Source organism: Microcaecilia unicolor, chromosome 10, assembly GCF_901765095.1.
Source record: "Microcaecilia unicolor chromosome 10, aMicUni1.1, whole genome shotgun sequence".
Lineage (NCBI taxonomy): Eukaryota > Metazoa > Chordata > Amphibia > Gymnophiona > Siphonopidae > Microcaecilia > Microcaecilia unicolor.
Genome location: NC_044040.1, coordinates 64,353,714 through 64,377,657, shown reverse-complemented (window position 1 = coordinate 64,377,657; position 23,944 = coordinate 64,353,714). Strand labels below are relative to the sequence as shown.

The following is a 23,944-nucleotide window of genomic DNA, read 5'->3' as shown; positions in this document are numbered from 1 at the left end:
AACGTTGTGTCGAGTCATTTTTAATGTGAAATTAATAAACATTTTTTGTCTTAATATTCAATTGACTTTGGTTGGTTCCAGTTTCTTTGGATAGCTTGGTTTATATTCCCACCTCTTTTTATTTTCACTTTATGCTTCGTGGGATCTACTCAGTTCTCCACGTACGTGGATTCTCTTTAGATTTTTACAATTTGCCTTGAACACAGATTTAGAAAGGCAAGAAATTAAACCCAAGCTTCATTACGTGGTAATGACTGTCACTGAGTTAACTGCATGGTGGCCCACCCTAAAATGCTAGTAATGCCACCAACTGTTAATGTGGAGGTTTAGCTGTCACTACTTGTTAATTTTATAATTATCATGAGATAACTGCAAAACTATACTGCACTTTACGGTAACTAGGGACCTTAATGTTCAATTAGGACATAGTTTCTAATTTCTTCAGACATACTTAGATACAATATTCAAAACATAGAGCAGCCCGATTTCTTATTTGTTTGGTAAAGTACAATTCATGGAGGATTATCTTAAAATGTGCCAATATACATATTGCATTTCTTTTTAAACCATCCATAAAACTTCCTAATCCCTCCATCTGATACCTCATATTGTATCCCCAAATCATAGCCTCCAACTCCTCAACACCCCAGATTGCATCCACCAACCTAATGTTCCTCATCATATTCATCACCCCCCCCCCCCCCCCCGATCCCTCAGCTGCCCCAAATCTCAGCTTATCCACTGATGGGATCTGGGGAGTTGTTGGGAGGGTTGGACCTGAGTGTAGCATCTGAGGGTGGCACAGAGCCTGGCAAGTAATGTTTTTCATCACATTTTTTGGGGGGTGGGAGGAGGTTGGTGATCGCTGGGGGAATAAGTGGTCTGTCTGTCTTATCTAGATTGTAATCTAGATTGTAAGCTCTTTGAGCAGGGACTGTCTTTTTGTGTATGGTGTACAGCGCTGCGTATGACTTGTAGCGCTATAGAAATGATAAGTAGTAGTAGTAGTAGGTTGGTGGATGTGATCTGGCGTGTTGGGGGGGGAGGGATTAGCAAGGCTGAGGAAGGATTGGATTGTGGGGACCAGGAGGAGAATCAGATGGGGGGGGGGGGGGAGTGATCTGTGTGTGGGGAGTGAAAGTGCCGCAGATCTTTTTGCAATTATTTATTTATGCTTGGCCCTGCACTGCATTACCTGCTCTGAGGGAGTGCCCGCATTATCTGGCACTGCAGGGAACACAGTGCCATGTGGTAAATGCAGCACAGATGTTGACACATCCCTTGCATTTACTGCACAGGCTTTGAACATACCATGTGTTAGATTTTGCAACTAATGCATGGTAAATGTAAGAAAAAAAAAAATTACCACACGTTAGTAAAAGGGCCTTTTAGTCTCTGATGAAGACCTCATTTACAGTACTGTGTGACATTCTTCATTAACAGATAATGCACCATAGTGAATAGACCCCATCATGTGATGAAGAAATCTGTGAAGAATTGTTTTACTAATATCCCATTAAGTGTTAAACTGTTTGCCTTTCACTTTTTATGCATTTTATTTACTAACTTAGCCTTGCTTCTCCCATCAGGACTCCAGATCCTACAACTTTCCAGCTGCATATAGCACACTAGAATTAAAGCATCAGCACTTACAATCAAGGGGTACTTCCAGTCCTGTGATCACCTGGCACAGAAGGAGAATCAAAGGAGCTCCGTTTGAAGATAAGCTCATCCTCCTTGGTTGCATGATCTTAAGTGGCAGGAGCTTACACCCACTAACAGTCAGACTGCCTTTTCTCTTGATAAAAAGGATTTGTTTAGAAATCCAAGGCCAGATGAGAATACTGAAAGAAAAAAAATAGACAAAATGTAACATTCAGAGGTGATGAAAACCTGAATAACATATCTACAAACTGAATTTACCTAAGCCATTATTAGCTATAAAATTAGGACCACATCATGGTTTATTTTTTATTTATTAAATGCATTAGAAACTGCCTTCCAGGTCTCAAGAGGCTGCCCATATTGGTATAAGGGGGGGAAAAGACAAACAGAACTAAAATAGAATAGCAAATAGAAAATAAAACAGGATAGCAAATAAACAGCTACCCCCCCCCCCCTCCGTTTACTAAGCTGCTCTAGCGGCTGCTGTGCGCTAATGCCAACACAGCGTGAGTCCTTACCGCTAAGTCAATGGGTGACGGTAAAGTCTCTGAAAATGGATGCACGTTGGTGTGACAGAACAGTGTGTTTTAAAAATGTAAAATTGCTTTTATTAAACCTTGAAGTGTATTTCTCCTATTTGGCCAGCAGGAGGTGATTCTTTGCTATAAAGCTGTTATAGGGAACTGAGTCCTCTTACTAAGGTGCACTGAAAAATGTGCTACACTAGTGTAGGCGTGTGTTTTGGTGCACACAGATCCATTTTTCAGTGCCCCTGTAAAAAATGCCTTTATTTATTTTTGCCGAAAATGGACGTGCAGAAAAATAAAAATTGGCGCAGGTCCATTTTGGGTCTGAGACCTTACCGCCACCCATTGACTTAGTGGTAAGGTCTCACACGGAGACCATGTGGTAATCGTCTATGTGTGTAGAATGATGATGACTCCACGTAAAAAACTAAATTAAAGCCCGGGCCATGCAGTAGCCAGGTGGTAACAAATTGACGTGCGTAGGACACGTGTATGGCTATGCGGCTTAGTAAAAGGGCCCCTGAATGTTCTTTTTCTTTAACACAAGCAGGAAGCAAACAGCAGTATACTTTTAAAACTTGCTGACTGGGCTCTCATTGGTCTGGAGTTTGAAAAATTGCCCAGTAGTACTGTCTGTTGCTTCAGTCTTAGCCCGGGAGAAGAGACAGATCTCTTTGCTAAGGCTCTGTGAACAGTTATATATCCTGATCTTCCCAGGTACTGTTGAGACAGTATACAAATGTCTAGTTAATGTTATAATTGATCCATATTTCAGTTACTTGTTATTGTTCTGCAGATTGCACATTTTTTGTTCATTGTTCAATTTTTAAGACAATAAATAATTTAGTTTATTGCCTCTCTGTATGGACTGATAAAGAATCCTGGCAGTTTGTGTGTTGGGTCTGTGAGTGCTTTCTGGGAACTGTGGGACCATTGGGAGTGTGGCTTCAGTAACCTAGAAATCACTGAGGATAACTGGAGAGCGGGAGACTTACCCAGAGGTGGTTGTGATCCAGTCGGTGGGAGGAGGGTGCTAGTGTAGAGCACAAGCGGCAGGTGCAGGCGGATCTGAGCTGTCATGGGGGTAGACCCTCTTTAAGTCTAGGGGTCCTGTTTACGAAGCTGCACTGTAGAGGCGCCAATGCTAAAGACACCCATAGGAATATATGAGGATGTCTAGTATTATAGCATACTAAAAAATTAACAGGGCACCAGTGGGATCATTTTCAAAAGAGGACGGCCATCTTTCAAAATAAATTGGAAGATGGACATCCTTCTACCAGGGTCGTCGAAATGGGTATAATCGAAACCCGATTTTGGACGTTCCCAACTGCACTCGATCGCAAGGACGGCCAAAGTTCAAGGGGGCGTGTCGGAGGAATTGCGAAGGTTGGACTTGGGCGTGCCTAACACTTGGACATCCTTGACTCATAATCGAAAAAAACAAGGACGTCCCTTATGAACACTTGGACGTTTTCACCCCGACCTGTTTTTCTTACGACTAAGGCACAAAAAGGTGCCTGAAATGACCAGATGACCACCGGAGAGAATCGGGGATGGCCTCCCATTACTCCCTAAGTGGTCACTAACCCCCTCCCACCCTCAAAAAATATCTTTAAAAATATTTTATGCCAGCCTCTATGCCAGCCTCAGGTCCATGACAGCAGTATGCAGGTCCCTGGAGCAGTTTTAGTGGGGAAGTGCACCAGACAGGTGGACCCAGGCCCATCCCCCCCCCCCCCCCACCTGTTACATTTGTGAAGGAAACAGCGAGCCCTCCAAAACCCACCAGAAACCCACTGTACCCACATCTAGGTGCCCCCCTGTCACCTGTAAGGGCTATGGTAGGGGTGTACATTTGGGGGTAGTGGGTTTTGGGGGGGTTGGGGGGCTCAGCACACAAGGTAAGGGAGTTATATACCTGGACGCAATTTATAAAATCCACTGCAGTGCCCCCTAGGGTGCCTGGTTGGTGTCCTGGAATGTCAGGGGGACCAGTGCACTACAAATGCTGGCTTCTCCCACGACCAAATGGCTTTGCAATTGTCGTTTCTGAGATGGATGTCCTTGGTTTCGAAAATCGCTGAAATCAGAAACGTCCATGTCTCAGGACGTCCATCTCTAAGGATGACCAAATTTAAGGATTTGGACATCCCTGACGGGTATTTTTGAAACGAAAGATGGACGTCCATCTTGTTTCGAAAATACAGGTTTCCCTGCCCCTCATTCGGGACGTTTTGCAAGGATGTCCAAATCGAAACATGGATGTCCCTTTCGAAAATGCCTAAATATCACTTCTCATTTTCTCTTTCGCATCAAAGCATACATACAGTACTTTTGCTTTCAGGCGATGCTATGAGTTGATATATCAGAACAATCTGTATCTAAAATACAATGTCAGATGGGGGCCACAACCCCACCACCACCCCATAAAGACCATAGTGTGGGACACACATTCTTTCCAGTGCACTGAACAAACTGTATTATTCTACCACTACAAAAAGTGCATTTTATGGCAGGGAATTGCTTCAGGCTGGATAAGCACATGCGTCATAGTTTGCTTATATAGTTATATAGTAATATAGTAACAGTAGGTGATGGCAGATAAAGGTCCACCACAGTCTGCCCAATAAGATAAACTCATATATTCTTGATCCTGATCTGTCCTTGCCATTTTAATGGCACAGATCATAGAAGTCTGCCTGGCACCAGACATACTTCTCAACTACTGGGGTTGCCGTTGAAGCCCACTCCAGCCTATCCAGATGTATCTAGCCATAATTGGAGCACAGACTGTAGACGTCTGCCCGGCACTGGCCTTATTTCCCAATTACTAAAGTGACTGTCTAAGCAGCACTACGTTTTGCTTTGATTCCATTCTCTTTCTATATACGAGTCCTTTTTGAATTATGAATTTAATATTTTTGTCTCCACCATGTCCCATGAGAGGGCATTCCAGGCATCCACTGCCCTCTCCATGAAACACTACATCCTGACCTTACTCCTATGTCCCCCCCCCCCCCCCCAGCAACCACAATTCATATCCTCTAATTCTTACTGCTTCCCTTTCATTGCAAAATATTTGTTTGTATATTAATATCTTTCAAGTATTTAAACATCTGTATATCACCCCCAAGTCTCTTCCCATATTGCTTGTGCTTTTCTTGAACCGCTTCAAGTCTAAAATAGTTGATATTATTTCAATTAAGTATTATTTTAAATATGATATTTTGTGTGTTTGGTTGTAATTAGCCTTGGTGTACAGCACACAAAAAAAAAATCTTCTGCCCGCTTTTACAATACAACTACTACAATTGCATGCCTTCTTTCAAAACAAATTACCTTCAACCCTGACCAGCCATTATCAAGCATTAAATAGAAGAAACTCCTTTGTAATATGGACACAATTCATTTCCAGAATGCCAGAAACAGCCTTTACAAAGCAAGATTCTCATGCACAGAAAGAGCAGGCACACACTAGTGACTCCCTTCCCCCACATTCCTGACAGCCAGGCCTTATCTCTGGATTCTAATGCCAATAAATCTAATTCAGAACCCACAGGTTTGGAGGGGGGAAGTGACAAGGAAGATAATCTATTGTTACGATCCAGTATTTCTCTCTGGTCTATAGTTATATGAGTCGAATCTGGATAGGAGCTCCCTAGCTGTTAGCGCATAAACTGGTTCTAAGTACCTGTGGAAGACAACAGACAGGAGATAGCCCAGCAAAAATTGGAGGTGGGGAGGGGGGGCTCCTTCAAGCCCCTTTTTGTCTAAGAATGCACTTCCTTTACTTCATAGTTTATAGGAGTGGAAAGGTATATAATGATGCATGTTATTAACATGATGCAGTACACAATGGAAATATTATTTTGCAATCTATCTACTATAATCTGAAACACGACCATTACCAGATTTTGGGCACATTCTATTTTATAGGATTGCCATGCATCCTCTTAAGAGGACAAGTCCTCTTTTTGAATTTCTTCAGATATGCCCTTCAGGTTTTTTTTAATTTTTAGGAAAATGTCCTCTTTTTAATGTGCCTATGAACAACATACCTACCCACATAATGAGAGAAACTATTTCTGGCCTATTAGTCAGTCTGGACACACGGGGGTGCTAAAGAGAGAGACAAAGGCATTGCCGATCTCCTCTCTGTTTTCCTGCTGGTTGAATCTGTCAAAGGAATTTTATTCATGCAGCACAACTTTAAAGACTTTCACATGTATCTTAGAAGCCAGCTAGAGTAGTTGAGTGATATTCACTCTTCTGACAAGTAAACTTGGGTTCAGACTCAGTTAATCTCAAATCTGGAAAATTTTGAAAAGTAGATTATCTACAGTTGTACTGTAAGTCAGTTAATGAAGTGTGTTTATTACCTGTCTAAAAACCATTTACATATTTGCTATGATTATTTCTTTAGCAAATGCACCAACCATTTTTATTCTTTGTGTCCTTTTTCTCTCTGCAAATATTGTATCCCTATATTTTATATCTATTGGCCACGTGGGACTTATCGCACACTAATGTCAGTTAGCACGCACTAAACTTTAGCAAAAGAACCTCTTAATTTGATCAAGGAGAGATACACAAAACCATTGCAGAAACTTGGTAAGGTCCTGGATATTTTTAAAAATGTATACAGATAATATTCATTGTTCAATTCAGTTCTGCATCAAGGTAGATTTGTTCAGAGAGAGAGAGAGAGAGAGGAGACTACTGAACTTTTGTTATTGAATTCTATGGGAAAACACAAATGCATCACTTTATTTTGCTGCTAGCAAGAAAAACAATTGGACTACTTCAGACAGATTCAATTTACGGTAACATCTTTGTGTGACTTGATGATGGAGAAGTTTTACAATTGATTTATTTTACACTAACATCAATACCCGAAGCTAAGTGGATAAGTGCTGCTTTTAAATTTCAGTACCAGCTTTTGGATCAGTTTTGGACTGGTAATTCGATGTGCAGTTAAAAGTTTATACTTTTAGGAGTCAATATTCAAAGCTACTTAACCGGAGATGAGAGGTTAAATTGCCTATACAGGAATATTCATTGATATTCAGCGGCATCCAACCAAGTAGTGCCACTGGATAACAGCACTAACTGCTCATCTGAAATCTGGGATGAAGAAGGGCATTACGGGGCAGAGTCTGGGCAGAGCCATCACTTATATGGACAACAGCTATATTCAGTGTCAGTGACTAGATAGCTAACTGAGTATATAGAACAGCATAAAAAGCAGACTAATTTTTGGTTAGCTCTCCAGGCAACCTCCAGGTATGGCATAGTCCCTTCTCCCTCCCAACCCTCCCAATACTAATTCCCCCCAATTCTCCCCACTGAAATCTAGATAGCCCAGAAAGATCTGGGCCTACCTTTTAGATAGTTGGTGGTATAGGGGTCCAACTGACAGAAGCAATGCCCACTAATAATGATAGAGGTCATGACAGCCATTTTGAGGCTGGATCACAAGAGGCAAGAGTAAGTGGGCATCTCTCCTGCCCACTGGACCCCTATACAACCAACTATCTTAACAGTAGGACCAGGGAAGCCAACGGGGGTGGGGGTGGGTCACTTGCTGGGAGATCTAACTCTCTGCAGGGGAGGTGGAAGGGAGGGGATATTGGAATCAGAGGGTAGAAGGACCAACCTCCCCCCATTATGTGGGACCCATAGCACCTAAATCTTCATGCATCCATTTACACCAACGAAAACATGGTGTAAGTCTCGGCGCATAGATTTTGATGCAGAGGGCCATATTCTATAACTAAGCACGTAAATTTCAGAACATCCAAGAAATGCTCATGTCTCCGCCCATAATCACACCGCTTTTTGTCTAGGCACATTAGAAGTTAAGTGCAGTGCATTACAGAATATGCTTAGCGAATTGTGTGCGTAAATTCTAATTATTGCCAATTAGTGCTCATTATTGCTTGTTAAGTGATGTTATCAACGCTAATTAGCTTAAGACAATTAAGTTATGTGCTCTGTAATAGAACCTGCTTGGATTTCAGCACGGATCTCTACGCGTGCTGTATACAATCTGGGAGTTAATGTATGCTAATGAGCCTTTTCATGCAGTAATGGAGCATGCCCTAACAATTTCCGTGCAACCTTTGTACTTACTATGTATTAAATGTTGCTGTTAAGTGCAACAACTTAATATGCTTTAGAAAAAGGGCCCCAATGTGTCAAATACCCTATTGGAACATCACTTTACTGTGTAACAGTGTGTGCATTTCATTGTGAGCTGCAAGAGTACATTTCAGAAATCTAGGGTCTTGAAAGACTTAGTTTCCGCTCATCAGGAAAGAACCCAGGGAACATCAAGTGCAGTTTTGCCCCCCAAGCTGCCTGAAGAACTCTGGTGCCTGACTTGAAGATAGGGAGAGGGTTACATATAATACTTATATCTGAGATTGGTATACAGATATGTATTTGAATGTCATTAATTCATTTCAGCAATATCACAATCAGTGACAGATTTTTCATTATCAAAAGCTTTATCTGTATTTTGTATGTCAAATTTAAACTATCCACAGGGAAGCACATGCCTTAAAGACTACAATTACAATTCAAAATTGAAACCTTTGATCATGGATTTCGTTCACAGCTCCTGTTGTGGCAGAGGCAAAAGTTCAAAGTAGTACAGAGAAAGCATATCAGAAGGTAGTAATGAGCAAGAGAGCTAAGAGGTTAGAAACACAGCAGTAGCAATGAGACTTAGCACTTCAAAATGCAGTCACTGTTAAATAGGTTTAAGTATTAACAAGTGTAACCAAGAGATGGCCTCCTACCCATGGGGGATATTGCAAAAAAAATGTATGCCTCTTGCCAAAAGCTCTCCATTTCAATTCATTCATAATTTCAGCAACCACCATTTTCAGGATTACTGTTTAGTTTAGCAGATGTGGCTAGGAATAAGATCATGTAAGACATTATTTGCCTATTAAAAAAAAAATAAAGAAGATGCCAAGAACAGTGCAGAAATAGGAAGTGGATATTATCTACCAGTCCAGGACAGATCCTACTATGTTATCTATCTAGTGCAAAGAACTTCTAGCTCTCAGAGAACAAGTATCGTCTCGGGGGGCTAGTTTGGTGGACCCTGAAGAAGTTGAGAAAGACACAGAGAGAATATTCATTGGACATAGTAGATGAGTCCAACCTCCATTCTGGCAGCCACAGTATTACTTTGAGAAAATTAGGTCACCTGAAAGGACATCAGCTTGGAATTGTAGAAAGTGATACTGTAGCTGAGATGTGCTATCTTGGAGATGCATTATTCCTTCATATCAAGGGTGCATATCCAGGGATGATTTTACAGGAGAATAGGAATAGGACTGCCATGCCATAGAAATATAGATAACCTGGTTGCTGGTGGACATGAGGATTGCATGCCTGGTACAAAGACCAGTAAACTTCACATCACCTTTATAGGTCTTCAGATAGTGCTGGGAATCTTGTTATGGTATATGTGGGTACAAATGGCACAGGAAATGCAGGAAGTACTAAAATTGGAGAGCCTGAATGCATGGCACCAATGAAGGAAAGGACATGGGATTAACTTTCAAAGGGATTTGCACGGGTAAATTCATGTAGAAAAAAAACCCTTTGAATATTCATTTCTGTCCTTCTCCTCCTCTCTATTATGGAAGTTAAAGTACTTGCACGATCTACAGCATGCATAATTGCCTTATATTCCTCCTTTGTGGAATATAACTATGTCACCAAATGTGGAAAAAAAATCCAAAACTTCAGCACATATACTAAATGATTCTTGCATCTCAGTCTAGACCACGATCATAAGGGTAGTAAATATTATGCTTAAGTGTCATCAAGAGCATGAAGAAACTATCTAAATCACCCCTAAGAAAACATTTAGAATCTGAGAAGAAGCTGCTCCAAGAAAAATTGCACAAATAGACCTCTTCTGCACACAAACCACCTATTCCTAGGCAGATCAGTCAAGAAGCATCCATGGGTAAGTCATCAACCTCTAGGCACAGTGATTCTAGAGGGGCAATTCTATAACTGGGGGTGGTGGGTAGATGTAAATCAATTGTTTACTCTTTTCAAAAATACTAGGACTATGGAGCACACAATGAAGCTACAAAGTAGTAAATTGGCCGATGAATATTGCTTGCTCTTTGCAACTTTAATGACAATGCATCATTCAGGGTTCTATGAATCAATAGCAAACTCTTCAACTGAATAAGTCATATAACCCCAGATTCTATAGAGCTGTATGCCCAAATTCCTGACTAGCACACAAATTTAGGCAAGCAAGTTATAGAATAGTACCAGTTGCACACTGAACTTAATTGTACAATTGGGTACCAATTGACCTTAAGTACTAATAATAGCTTTTAAGTGGCATTAATCGGTGCTAATTGGCACTAATTTGCAGTTAGGTGCTATTCTATTCAGACCGCGGGAGTTAAACCAGCTAACTTCCATGGTCAGCTCTAAGCCTGGATATTCAATGCTGGGTCATTTCCGGTGACCAGCATTGATTATCCGGTTTATTTTTGGCTGGTTTAAAGAAAACCAGCTAAGCCGACTTAGCCGGTTATCATGTGGCCTAATATGGCTGCAAAACTTGATTTAAAAACTGGTGGATAGACAGTTAAATTGGCTGACATAACCAGCTATGCAAAAGCCGCTGACCAGGGATATTCAGTGCGGGGGGGGGGGGGGGTAATAACCAGTTATCTCCTGCTGAATATCTGTGGATAGCCGGTTAAGTGCTATTTAACTAGTCAGCAGCCATTATGACCAGGTAACTAGTACTGAATATTGGGAAGTGCCTAAATGCTAGAGCACGCAACTACAGAGGGAGCGCACATATGGATGGGTCAGGGGTGTGTCTTGCAGTTGCATGTGTAAGTTATAGAATACTATGACTTACATACACAACTACCAACTTTAGGTGTAACCATTGACACCAACCTTTGATATAAGTGCTCATGCCTAAAGTTAGATATGCACATGTTAACTTATGCTCTATTCTAGAATGACAATTTTGCATGCAATTGCCAGTATATAATTGACATTTAGCCCCCATATTTTCTGCACCTAATTTTTGGTGCTATTTCTTGAATCAACCCCATATTGGTCAACCAAGGTAAACATTTCAAGACTGGTGTAATATATTCAGACCATGATGTCCCTGGTAACACTTATTCCATCACATAATCTGCAATGCATGCAATGCTGATGGAGGCAATTAAAAATATACCCCCAGATTCTATATATGGCACCCAAAGTTATGCATCCAACTTTGAGCATGCTCCCAAGATGCATGCGCAAATAAATTGGATAATGAGCTACTACTACTACTTATCATTTCTATAGTGCTACTAGACATACGCAGCACTGTACACTTGAACATGAAGAGACAGTCCCTGCTCGACAGAGCTTACAATCTAATTAGGACAGACAAACAGGACAAACAAGAGATAAGGGAATATTAAGGTGAGGATATAAAATAAGGGCTCTGAACAAGTGAATAAGGGTTAGGAGTTAAAAGCAGCATCAAAAGGTGGGCTTTAGCTTAGATTTGAAGACGGCCAGAGATGGAGCTTGACGTACCGGCTCAGGAAGTCTATTCCAGGCATATGGTGCAGCTAGATAAAAGGAACAGAGTCTGGAGTTAGCGGTGGAGGAGAAGGGTGCAGATAAGAGAGATTTACCCAGTGAACGGAGCTCTGAACCATCAATAATTGGGTGTTAACAACTAATTATTGATATTAATTGGTGCTGAATAAAATTTGCACGTGCATCCGGCTGCATGCTATTCTATAAACCTAACTCCCATAGCATGTATATCAAAAGGGGGAAGGGCCATGGAAATGTTGGGGGTATTCTGAAAAGTTGGCACTGAATTACAGAAAAATGCCTAAGCATGCCTAACTTAGGCACCAGCATTTACATCAGGCTAAGTCCGACAGTCAAAAGTTAGGCACTGGATCTGCACTAAGCGTTACTCTATATAATATTTATGCCCTTTATAGAATAGCGCTAAATTTTTTAAAAATAGAATTCCCTCCTTAATGCATATTTCCAAGGATAGAAATTCTATATATTACAGGGAAGACTATAACATACAGGTATATAACTGTTCACCTTACTGGGATAGTGAAACAAATTGGAAAATGCTAACAGACATTAAACAGGCACTGAAACTGAAAACACAATAATAATAATGGGAGATTTTAATTACCTAAATATTGATTGGGTGAATGTTTCCATAGGGCACTGATTCTCAAACATTTTACTATGGTGGAACCTCTGAAATATTTTTTCATACACTGTGGAAATCCTTGATTCATGTAAACATATATATGTTCCTACAAACAGATTCTACAATTTAATTTCTTCAGGATCCCCTAAACACAGTTTGGGAATCACTGCCTTATGGTATAAATGACTGCTTCTCGGAGCAGCTGGTCATAAACAGATAAGAAGAAGAGTTATTTTCAATCTACTCAGTGGACAATAAAATTTGGCCTTATCACTGTAGACAGAATGGTTTATGTTTTAATTGTACCTGATACACTGCCTTTACCCAGTGACATCAAAGCAGATAAATAAATAAAACAAGTGCAAAAGCACTAAGGGGCCCCTTTTACTAAGCGGCGGTAAGCCCAACACAGACAAACCGCACGCCGATCTGGAGCTACCACCGGCTCAACACGGGCACCGGCAGTAGTTCCACCCCGGCACACAGCATTTCTGGCACTAGCAGCGCTGGAGCCCTTTCTGCCACCTGAATGAGTGGCGGTAAGTGCTCCTCCTTGCATGGCCACATGGTAAGAGCAATCTTACCACATGGCCATGTCCTTTTACCTGATAAGGTATAAAGAGCCTCAGCGCATGGCAAAAACAGACCCGCTGCTAGCGCAGGACCCTTTTTACCATAGCTTAGTAAAAGGGCCCATTAACTTTAAAGATGAAGATCTTAAGGTGGCCTAGCAGGTAGAAAAGGTAACAGTCAAAGCCAGAAGGAAGCTTGGGTGTATAAGGAGAAGGATGACTAGCAGGAAAAAAGAGGTGATAGTGCCCTTGTATAAGTCTCTGGTGAGGCCCCACTTGCAGTACTGCAACCAATTCTGGAGACCGCATCTATAAACAGGATGGAGTCGGTCCAGAGGGCAGCTACCAAACTGGTAAATGGTCTCCGTCATAAAACATATGGGGACAGGCTCATGGACCTCAATATGTATACTCTGAAAGAGAGGCGCGAGAGAGGATATGGTAGAGACGTTTAAATACCTTGGTGGCATTAATGCACAGGAGTTGAGCCTTTTCCAAATGAAGAAAAACTCTGGGATGAGAAGGCATAGGATGACGTTAAGAGGAAATAGGCTTAGGAAGAATCTAAGAAAATAATATTTCACGGAAAAGGTGGTGGATGCATGGAATGGCCTCCCGGTGGAGGTCGTGGAGATGAGGACTGTGTCAGAATTTAAGAAAGCATGGGACAGGCACGTGGAATCCCTTAGGAAAAGGAGGAGCTAATGGTTACTATTTGGCCCTTATCTGCTATCATGATTCTATGTTTCTAATTGATGCAGATCACTGGAGGCTTTTGTTGTTGTTGTTGTTGTTGTTGTTGTTGTTGTTGTTACAGCTCAGATCACAAGCAAAGAGAAAGGTTGCTTGCTGGTAAGTGCAGGAAGACAAAGTTACTTTTTATCCAAACAAAAAAATGAAATTAACTAAGTGAAGGAAAGAAAAGTGGAAATAAACTTAGGGCTGCTACCCCAACAGAGACTGAGCAGAAGTATGTAAAAATTTGAGCAGTAAATAAATAGTGTATTATTTAGCCTGAATTGCAGGAGCCTGATGTGAACACAGCCTCTGCCTTCCCTGCCTATTAAATCCAAATGTCATTTACTTTCCTGTAGATCACTTGAAGCCCTATAGGTCCAGAGATTAATATTTAGGGAAGTAGTTATTAAGGTGCTTTACAGCCCAAACACGCATTATATGCCCCTTAAAAGGTGTTAAATGTCAACAAACTATAGCCCACATTAATTTATGGTACTGCTGGATACACAATAAGGAGCTGCAAAGCATGCAAAACACCTCATTAATATATAAATTGAATAAAACAATGTTGTTATTCCATGGCTCGACAGTGACCTCTAGCGATAGTCTCACAATATGAATGCTAGGGGGTCAAGCTACCATATAAGATCTTCAGGAGAGGAGAATTGATGGGGAGAAATTGAGAAAAAGCATGTACAGAGGGAGCCGCTGGGGGGAGGGAAGGAGAAGTGGGGGTAGCTGCTCAATTTGCACCAGCATCTTTAAGAAGCAACCTGGAGCATCAGGCTGAGGCTTACTACTCGATGCTCTGGGCTGCTATTGGTCATATGCTGCAAGAATGACTAACTTATGATACTAAACTACTATAAGTTAGTCACTCTGATGGGAAATTAAGATGCGATAAAAGACCAACCTTTACTGCACCTTAATAAATGCCCCCCCTTAGTGGTCCAAATCTGTATGGTGAAAGCTTTTCCAATGACATCAAGATGAATTTTGGCCTTGGCAAATGTGCAAAGGAAACTTTCCTTAGGGGAAAGTTCAGAAAACCTGAAAACATCTTTCTGATTGATGACTTTGACAAAAAGGAACTTGAACAGTAAGGTGCAAATAAACATCTATGAGAAAAAGAAAGAGCCACAATATAGCACAAATCACAAAGTCCAGCATAGAATACTACAGGAGAATAAAATCAATACTGAGATGAAATGAACACCATGGAATAAGATACACGCAATTAATCAACTTACAATCCCCATTCTCTCATACAGCTTTGGAACTGTAAACTAACCTCAGAAGAACTTGAAAAACTGATGTGCAAACAAGAAAACCCCTCCATGCCCTTGAGGTAATTTGTAAGAACCAGTGTATGCTCAGACACAGAAATGAGCCTCAGAGAAATGCTTTATATGTATAGAGCCATTGTTAGAGGCCTCCAGCATCAACAGACTCAAATACCCAAAATTGTTGCAGTATCAAAGCAAACATCCAGAGACTGGCTCTGTCATCAGATTTGGAGAAGCATTCCAATGAATAGACAGAATGCATAGGAACAGAATTTGCAAAACTAGATTAAAAAATTAAAATAAAATAATAAAAAAAAAAAAACTCTTCAAAGAATTTGACCACCAAACAAGGGAAAGCAAGTTGCAAATTTACAAATACAGTTGGAAATACAAGTGTTACTCCAAAACTGGACACATAAATAGTAAAAGAAATGTGAACTGGAACCTAAGGATGAGAATTTGCAACCTAGGACAGTGGATTATGGACAAGTTGATTCCAAGCTAGCATAGAAAAAAAATTGATAAACAGGCAAAAGAAAATTATTTAAGGATCAGCTAGAAATAGTTACTCATCTCATTGCTGGCTGTAAAGTTCAGATAGGAGAAAATTTATGCAGCAGTATCCCAGTGAACCACCTTGTGGATGTGGTGGATTTCCAATGCTGTATAAATAGCAGGCCTATTTTTTAATTTCTAAGTATTGAATATCAGCTTAACCGGTTAAGTTGCTGCGGTCAAAAGTGAAACCGAATATTCAATGCCGGTCACCGGATATGGGCCAGCATTGAATATCCAGTTTGAGCGCCGGAAGGAGACATTGCAGAACCTAGGTACATCCTACCCCTGTTGAGAAGGCTGTTAAAAGATCTAGGAAATTACATACTCAGGCCTTGCTGAAAAAGAAAGATTCTATGAAAATCCAGTGTGATGCTAAGAAAATAAGGAAAAATTACTGGGATAGTAAGATATAGGTAAGATAAGAAACACAAGAAGCATGGGAGAAAGTAATTACCAGTAGGTGAAGGTTCAGAGAGGGGAAGAATTCAGTTTGGAAAGAGAGGTTAAAAAAATATAATCTATGGATACGGATACAGAAGAATTAAATCACTGCAAACCGGGGGGGGGGGGGGGGGGGTGAACCAGAAATTGTCCACAAAAGGAGTTGCAAAGAGTAGAAATCTACAAAGGGAGAATCAATTGCAGAGTAGAAAAAAAGCCATGCATAAGAGAGAAATTAACTACTGTTGAGAAGGGAAATACCTTGACCAGCTGCTCAAAGTAGAAAATAAATGGCAAAAAAAGGAATTAACAATTAGTCATATACACGAGAGAGAAGGAGATAAATAAATAAATCATTGGCCAGGGAGAAAAACATAAATCATTGGTTAGGTATGAAAAAAATCATCTGGAAAGACGGATTCTAATTATTATGGTAGGGAAGAGAGAATTTAATCATTTGGAGAGAGGAAGAGAAATTTACACTGGAGGGAGGACAAATAAATAACCATGGGAAGACAATCACTGAAGCTAGAGAGAAGGGGTGCAGGTGAGAAATTAGAAAGTAACTAATGAAAATGAACAGGCAGATTAATTACTGGGTTAGAGGGAAGAAATCATTGGGGTTGAGGGAAATAATTTGACTGTATGTAGAAATTACAGATAAAAATAAAACGAAAGAAAAACAATGTGATAGTGTCCTGACATTACTAAAGGAAAAAAATAAATAGAAATAAAAATAAGAAATAATAATAGAAATAAAAGAAAGGAAAGAAACATAAGGTAATGCCATTTTATCTGGCAAACAATAAATTTCCTGAGAAGCTTTCAAAGGCACAGCCTTCTTCTACAGGTTATGAGCAAAACATGACAAAATCAAAATATTTATGATGAAACATGAAAGGCATTTCAATGACAGTGTCAAGGTTGGGGGGGGAGGGATAGGTGAAATGGGGAGATGTGGATGAGTAATCAGAAGGTGGCAAAGCAGAACAATTTTATGGTTTGTTACTTTATACAAGAAATGAAGAAGCTTCTCTCATACCTGGGATAACTCAGCAATGATCTCTATCCCTCCCTGCAGCTTTGTATGTGGCTGTCATGGCAATGAGTGAAGGAAACTGACCCTCCCTTTTTTACACACCTGCATTTTTGCTTTCTAAATTAAAAAAAAAAAAGAGGGAAAATGGGTAGGAATAAACAAGAGATGGGAAGGGCAGGGGGACAGAGAGAAAAAGCTGGGGGCACACGCAGATCTAGAGAAGTTGACAAGAGGAGAGAAGGGGGAGAAGATGGCCAGAAGTTGGGGAAAAATCTAGGACGTGAAGCATTGGAATTCAAGTACACCAGTAGATCAGGGCTTCTGAAACCTATCTCGGGGACCCCATGGCCAGTCGCGTTTTCAGGAAATCCACAATCAATATGCAAGAGATAAATGTGCATACACTAGGTTTAAAATATGTTCAAGTTTCTCTCATCCATATTCATTGTGGATATCCTGAAAACTCAACTGGTCATGGGGTCCCCCAGGGCAGGTTTGGGAAGTTGATGTAGATGCTAATGTAAATATCTGCAAAAAAGGTGCATCATGTCTTACACGATTTCTGCTATCATGTGTACCAACTTGTCCCTCCCTTGCCCCACATCCTTCCCTAAAAGCATATCATTAAGTAGAAAAATCCAAAGTTCCCAAGTCTGCTTGTTTCAGTGAAGGTCAATGAAGAAGACTAGGACACCATGAAATCAATCATTTTATACAGCCCAATCTAAAAAAGCTCCAAGCAATAGCAAGATCTCAGAGCAAGTTTTGTTTCCAGAAATTTGTTTCTATTACAAAGTCAACACAGTACAATAGTTTTAAACAATTACACAAAGTAACACTATTAACGTTTATGAGTACTCAAGGAATGCAACCCACCAAATACAATTGAAATGTACTACCACTCATTCTTGTCAATTTGTTGTTCAAACCTTAAATAGGTTCCCAATCACTGCTCTTATTTTTAGCTATCCTAACTCGCTCAAGTTATCACAAAGGAAAAGGCCACAAGCTTTCTAAAACTTCCCCCACAGAGACACAAAAAAGGTCACTGTTTATGGACAGGTCAATATATTTCCAAAGGTAAGCTATCACAACTCTAACTAAGGAAGATCATTTTTATACACAACAAATACAGTAGTAGCACTCATTTCACAAAATCTTTGTGCTGTAAGAGGCCCTTTTATTAAAGAGCCGCTCCTAATGGTAGTACCATGAGACTAGTGCTAGGGGTCATCAGGGCCATTTTGAATCCAATGCAGCCCCAAGGCAGGAATGGAACGGAACCACCCCCCACTTGACTACCAGGTTGACCATCAGGTATGTCCCATGGGAGGCAGGTGGAGAGATGGGTAGGGTTTGTGCTGGGGTGGTCTGCTTAATGGGCAGAGTCTATGCTTGGTGATGGAGTCTATACTGGGGGGGGGGGGGGGGATTGTGCTGAGGGTTTCCTTGGAGGTGGAGACGTCCTTGGAGGATCAGATCAGGGGGTGAGAGTCATACTTTTGGACTGTCAGTAGCATGACTGAACCTAACACTATCTCATGAGGTGGCCTTTAGCATGGCTGCACTTATTGGCAGTCATGACAGCTTGCTCACAACACCAGCCCGCACAATAAACATTACAGCCAGCCACTCATCCGCATCTGCCATGCCTGCATCCTGCTCTTACCCGCTATAGAATACTAGCATAAGTCTGTATTTACACACCTAACTTTAGGTGCAAACACATAGACTAGCTCAATAGCTGGCACAAATGGACATGCCTAAGTCTAGGCAGTTATGTGCATAAATGTTAGTATTCTATATAATTTTGCAAGCTAAGCATAATATTATACATGCAAGCTTATACAATTAGGAGGAAAGAGGGTGATTTTATTACAGCAAGCAATGAGTGAGGAAAAAATAAGTTGTCCAAAGAGAATACGTTTCAGAAATATTCTCCCTGAACTTCTTTCCTCACTCATTGCTTGTTGTTGGCTTCATAACCTTGAGGACATTTTATCCTTTTTGTTGAATAATTTTATTGTGTGGAAGAACTCATGTAAGTAATGGCTGTTTTATAAAAGGAATTGTTTTGGATGTCTGCCAACACAAAATCCAACTTCAGGAGATGTCCATGCAATTACCAAATGTACTTGACTATAAAGTGAGAGCAGTCTTGGGACTAAAAATGGCCAAAATTGTTGAGACCCGTGTATAGATTGAGACCATAAACAAAGGAAAGAATGATACACACACACAGGTTCTTCTCCCTGCCTCACTCACACTCACCAGAGTCAGCATGTCCTTCACTCTGCCTCACTCACATCCCACCACAATAGATCCACCATGCCCCGTCTGCTGCACCCTCCAAACATGTCTTTTTTTCCGTTGGCCCTGTTGAGCTTTCCACCCACTGTGTACCTTCAAAACCTCTGCTTTCTTACAGCACCAGCATTGCAGCAGTATAGCTTGGTTTCCTACGATCTGCTCCAGAGAATGCCCTCTGACTCTACTTTCTGTAGCCGCATGGGCAGGACAAGTCAGAAGGTGCACTCCAGAGCAAATCTCAGAGGGCATGGCTGTACCATTTGCAGTGTCGATGCTGTATGGAAGCAGAGGTTTGATACTATATGGAAGTAGAGATTTGAAGGCACATTGCAGCAGTGGCTGTGTGTGTGAGGGGGTGGGGAGAGGGGAGAATTGAGATGGCAGAGAGCTCTCTGCCACTGACAAGAGTGCAAGGGGTGCGAGGGGGGTATTACCTTTCATTTTTGTAGTGCTATGTGTGTTACCCATAAATAAGTTGACCCTGTTTTTTAAAGCATTTTTCAGCCTAAATTTTGACTTATTGTCACGTATGTACAGTATACCTGCTCTGAGGCTTGCTGAAACGCCCCAACTGTTTCTATATACCAGGTATGTACATTTGGGTCCTGTTTACTAAAGCACATTAAGATTTTGCCTTGACCATATTTTACCAGCACAGTAATGAATTCTCTGTAAACCTGGAGGATGTAATGGGGCAGTTCTAACAAACTGAAGAGCAGCAAATCTCCTGGACCAGATGGTATTCATCCCAGAGTAATGATAGAACTGAAAAATGAGCTTGCGGAGCTATTGTTAGAAATATGTAATTTATCCTTAAAATCGAGCGTGGTACTAGAAGATTGGAGGGTGGCCAATGTAACGCCGATTTTTTTAAAAGGTTCCAGAGGAGATCCAGGAAATTATAGACCGGCGAGTCTGACGTCAGTACCGGGCAAAATGGTAGAGACTATTATTAAGAACAAAATTACAGAGCATATTCAAAAGCATGGAGTAATGAGACAAAGTCAACATGGATTTAGTGAAAGAAAATCTTATCTCACCAATCTACTACATTTCTTTGAAGGGGTGAACAAACATGTGGGTAAAGGTGAGCTGGTTGATATTCTGTATCTGGATTTTCAGAAGGTGTTTGACAAAGTACCTCATGGAAGACTCCAGAGGAAATTGGAGAGTCATGGGATAGGAGATACTGTTCTATTGTGGATTAAAAACTGGTTAAAAGATAGAAAACAGAGAGTAGGGTTAAATGGTCAGTATTCTCAATGAAGAAGGGTAGTTAGTGGGGTTCCCCAGGGCTCTGTGCTCAGACCGCTGCTTTTTAACATATTTATAAATGACCTAGAGATGGGAGTAACTAGTGAGGTAATTAAATTTGCTGATGACACGAAGTTATTCAAGGTTGTTAAATCACGGGAGGATTGTGAAAAATTACAAAAGGACCTTACGAGAATGGGAGACTGGGCATCTAAATGGCAGATGATGTTTAATGTGAGCAAGTGCAAAGTGATGCACCTCAAAAAAGATATAGTGGAATTAGAAAAGGTGCAGAGAAGGGCGACGAAAATGATAAAGGGGATGGGATGACTTCCCTATGAGGAAAGGCTAAAGTGGCTAGGGCTCTTCAGCTTGGAGAAAAGGCAGCTGAGGGGAGATATGATAGAGGTCTATAAAATAATGAGTGGAGTTGAACAGGTAGATGTGAAACATCTGTTTACGCTTTCCAAAAATACTAGGACTAGGGGGCATGCGATGAAGCTACAATGTAGTAAATTTAAAACAAATTGGAGAAATTCTTTCTTCACTCAACCTGTAATTAAACTCAGGAATTCGTTGCCAGAGAATGTGGTAAAGGCGGTTAGCTTAGCGGAGTTTAAAAAAGGTTTGGACGGCTTCCCAAAGGAAAAGTCCACAGACCATTATTAAATTGGACTTGGGGAAAATCCACTATTTCTGGGATAAGCAGTATAAAATGCTTTGTACTTTTTTGGGATCTTGCCAGGTATTTGTGATCTGGATTGGCCACTGTTGGAAATAGGATGCTGGGCTTGATGGACCTTTGGTCTTTCCCAGTATGGCAATACTTATGTATCTACTTTCCTTCATAGAATAGATGCCTAAATATAGGTGCAGTGTTATGGAGTTACCCCCTAGTTAAGCATATTTGTGATTAATGCCTTGAGGAAGCATTAATGTAACTGCACTAACTGCATAAGTGACAGTGCATGTTAATTTCCATGCTCCAATTGCAATGTGCAGCCCACGCCCAATCTCTGCCTTGTCCCCGCCCTATCCCATGCTAAGCACTTAGCATAGAATTTTTAGCACACTGGCTGTCTTTAGCACACAGTAGTCATTAGCGGAGGCCACGCACAAAAGTCCTGCAGAAACTGCACTTTATTTATTTTTTTGGAACATTATCTTTATTGAAACAAATCACAGCAAAAAATCTTATAACTCAAAAGTAACAGTAAACATGTTGCTTAATGTCGATTCATGCATATAAAAATAGTTTTATGTGTAAAAAGATTTATATAAATATATTAAAAACAAATCAAATAGCCCAAAACTTAGAAACATACCCAGATAGTGCCCTGCACATCTCCCTAATATTATACACTTTTGCATATTTACATAAGTACATAAGCACCGCCATACTGGGAAAAGACCAAAGGTCCATCAAGCCCAGCATCCTGTCTCTGACAGTGGCCAATCCAGGCTTCATGAACCCGGCAACCCCCCCCCCCCCCCCCCCCCCAAAAAAAAAAAAAAAAATTATGAGTCTAAGTCACAACTCCACCTCCAGGAACATTTTGGTTCATTCCAGATAAACGCATTTATGGCAAGAGGCTGCTAGTAGATATTCTTTTTCACAGTCGAGCTGGACAATTTTATTGTTGCCTTCGAGTGTAAAATGCTGCTTTGCGTGCAGAAAGACTTATAATCCTACCCCTGAATAATAAAGCTTAAAAGACAATAAAACTGCATGAAATGTTTCATTGCAGAAGCTAGTGTCAATATTTAAATCTGTTCTCTGTTTAGTCTCTCCCACACTGTAAGTTCTCATTATTCATTCTTCCAGCGGCTCCACGATGCTTTGCAAACTGCTGAAGCCATCATCTATTTGGTAAAGCAGGAATGGTCTGCAGAACTATAAGACCATGTCAAATACAAAAAGACATTTAGCTACTGTATAATAGGTTTCCCTGTGCCAGACAAACAACATTACAAAGCCTAGCTATAAACGTTGGCTTACTTTTGGAAAACCTATAACAAAAAGTACATTCATTAACTATTAGAATAATATTTAGAAAGATATTTTAAAATATAATCAATGGGCACTGAACTAAAGAGCACCGTTTCAAACCTTTATTAGGATGTATTATACACAAATGGAAAAATTAGAACCTGGTTTTTACATTTCATACAGGTTTGTTTACTGAACTGATATTACATAAAGACTACGCACAAATAGAAAAGGTACAAATAAAATACTACTGCCAAGTCTCTTAATGGGAATCTACAGTGCAATAGTTTGTATTTGTAGAGATATATTTATTGTGGAGTGTGCTACCATTAATTGCTATCATGATGCAAATTGAAGAGGAAATTATTATTATTATTATTAGTAGTAGTAGTAGTATTAACAATGGCCCGATATTCTGCTGGCAGCAATCAGCATTTTGGTAACTACTGCTGGTGCTGAACCCAGAAATTCAATGCCGGGCCATGTCCAGGCACCAATTTCTGGGTTTGGGGAGCTGGCTAAACTTATGGCCAAAGAGCAATATTCAGCACTTAACCAGTTATGGGTTATCACATAAACATAGGACTGACTTTTATGCAGCCCTATTTATGCAGTTAACCTGGCTGGATAAGTGCAAAACTCCAACACTTAACTGGGTCAAATGTCGTCTCCACTCCCGGAACACTCTTAAAACAGCTGGTTTGCACTTTAGCACTAACCGGTTATTTTCAACTGTGCTAACCAGTTAAGTGCCACTGAAAAACACCAGTTAGAATGGGACGTGCAATTTAAACAGCCAGGAGCCATTTCTGGACAGTTAACTTGCTTTGATTATTGACCGGAATAATAATAATCAGGGCCGTGCCAACACAGTAAGCACGGTAAGCGCCGCAGGGGGGGCGCCTGCTTTCAAGGACGCCGCACTGTCGAGCTGTATTTTTTTTAATTACTCCTCCGCTCCATCCCCGATTCCCCAGCACTTTAAATTTACCTCGCTCCGCCTCCGACGTCTGCGCAGCGTCAGTGAAAGCACTGCCTGACGTCTCTCCACCAGCCTTCCCTTCATTCGTTTGTTCCCTCTGTGTCCCACCCTCAAGGAAATGATGTCAGAAGAAGGCGGGACACAGAGGGAACGAAAGAGCGAAGGGAAGGCTGGTGGAGAGACGTCAGACAGGCAGCGCTTTCACTGATGCTGCGCAGACGTCAGAGCCGGAGGCGGAGAGAGGTAAATTTAAAGCGCCAGGGAATCGGAGATAGAGCGGAGGAGGCTCAGGCCAAACCCAGCCATTTCCTCCATCACGCCCCAGAA

The 23,944-nt window shown here is 40.9% G+C and overlaps 1 protein-coding gene across 3 annotated transcripts in view; it reads right to left on the bottom strand.

Moving 5' to 3' along the window:
* NRCAM (neuronal cell adhesion molecule) overlaps nucleotides 1–23,944 on the bottom strand; it is a 231,993-nt gene that overhangs the window by 192,163 nt on the left and 15,886 nt on the right. For 2 of the 3 annotated variants that reach the window (XM_030215842.1, XM_030215843.1), the window contains exon 1: nucleotides 1,654–1,830. In XM_030215842.1, coding sequence (XP_030071702.1) covers nucleotides 1,654–1,747 — 94 coding nt within the window. In that variant the 5' untranslated portion in view covers nucleotides 1,748–1,830. Of the gene's footprint in view, nucleotides 1–1,653; nucleotides 1,845–23,944 lie in introns of those variants that run through there. The other variant, XM_030215841.1, reaches the window with a different exon arrangement.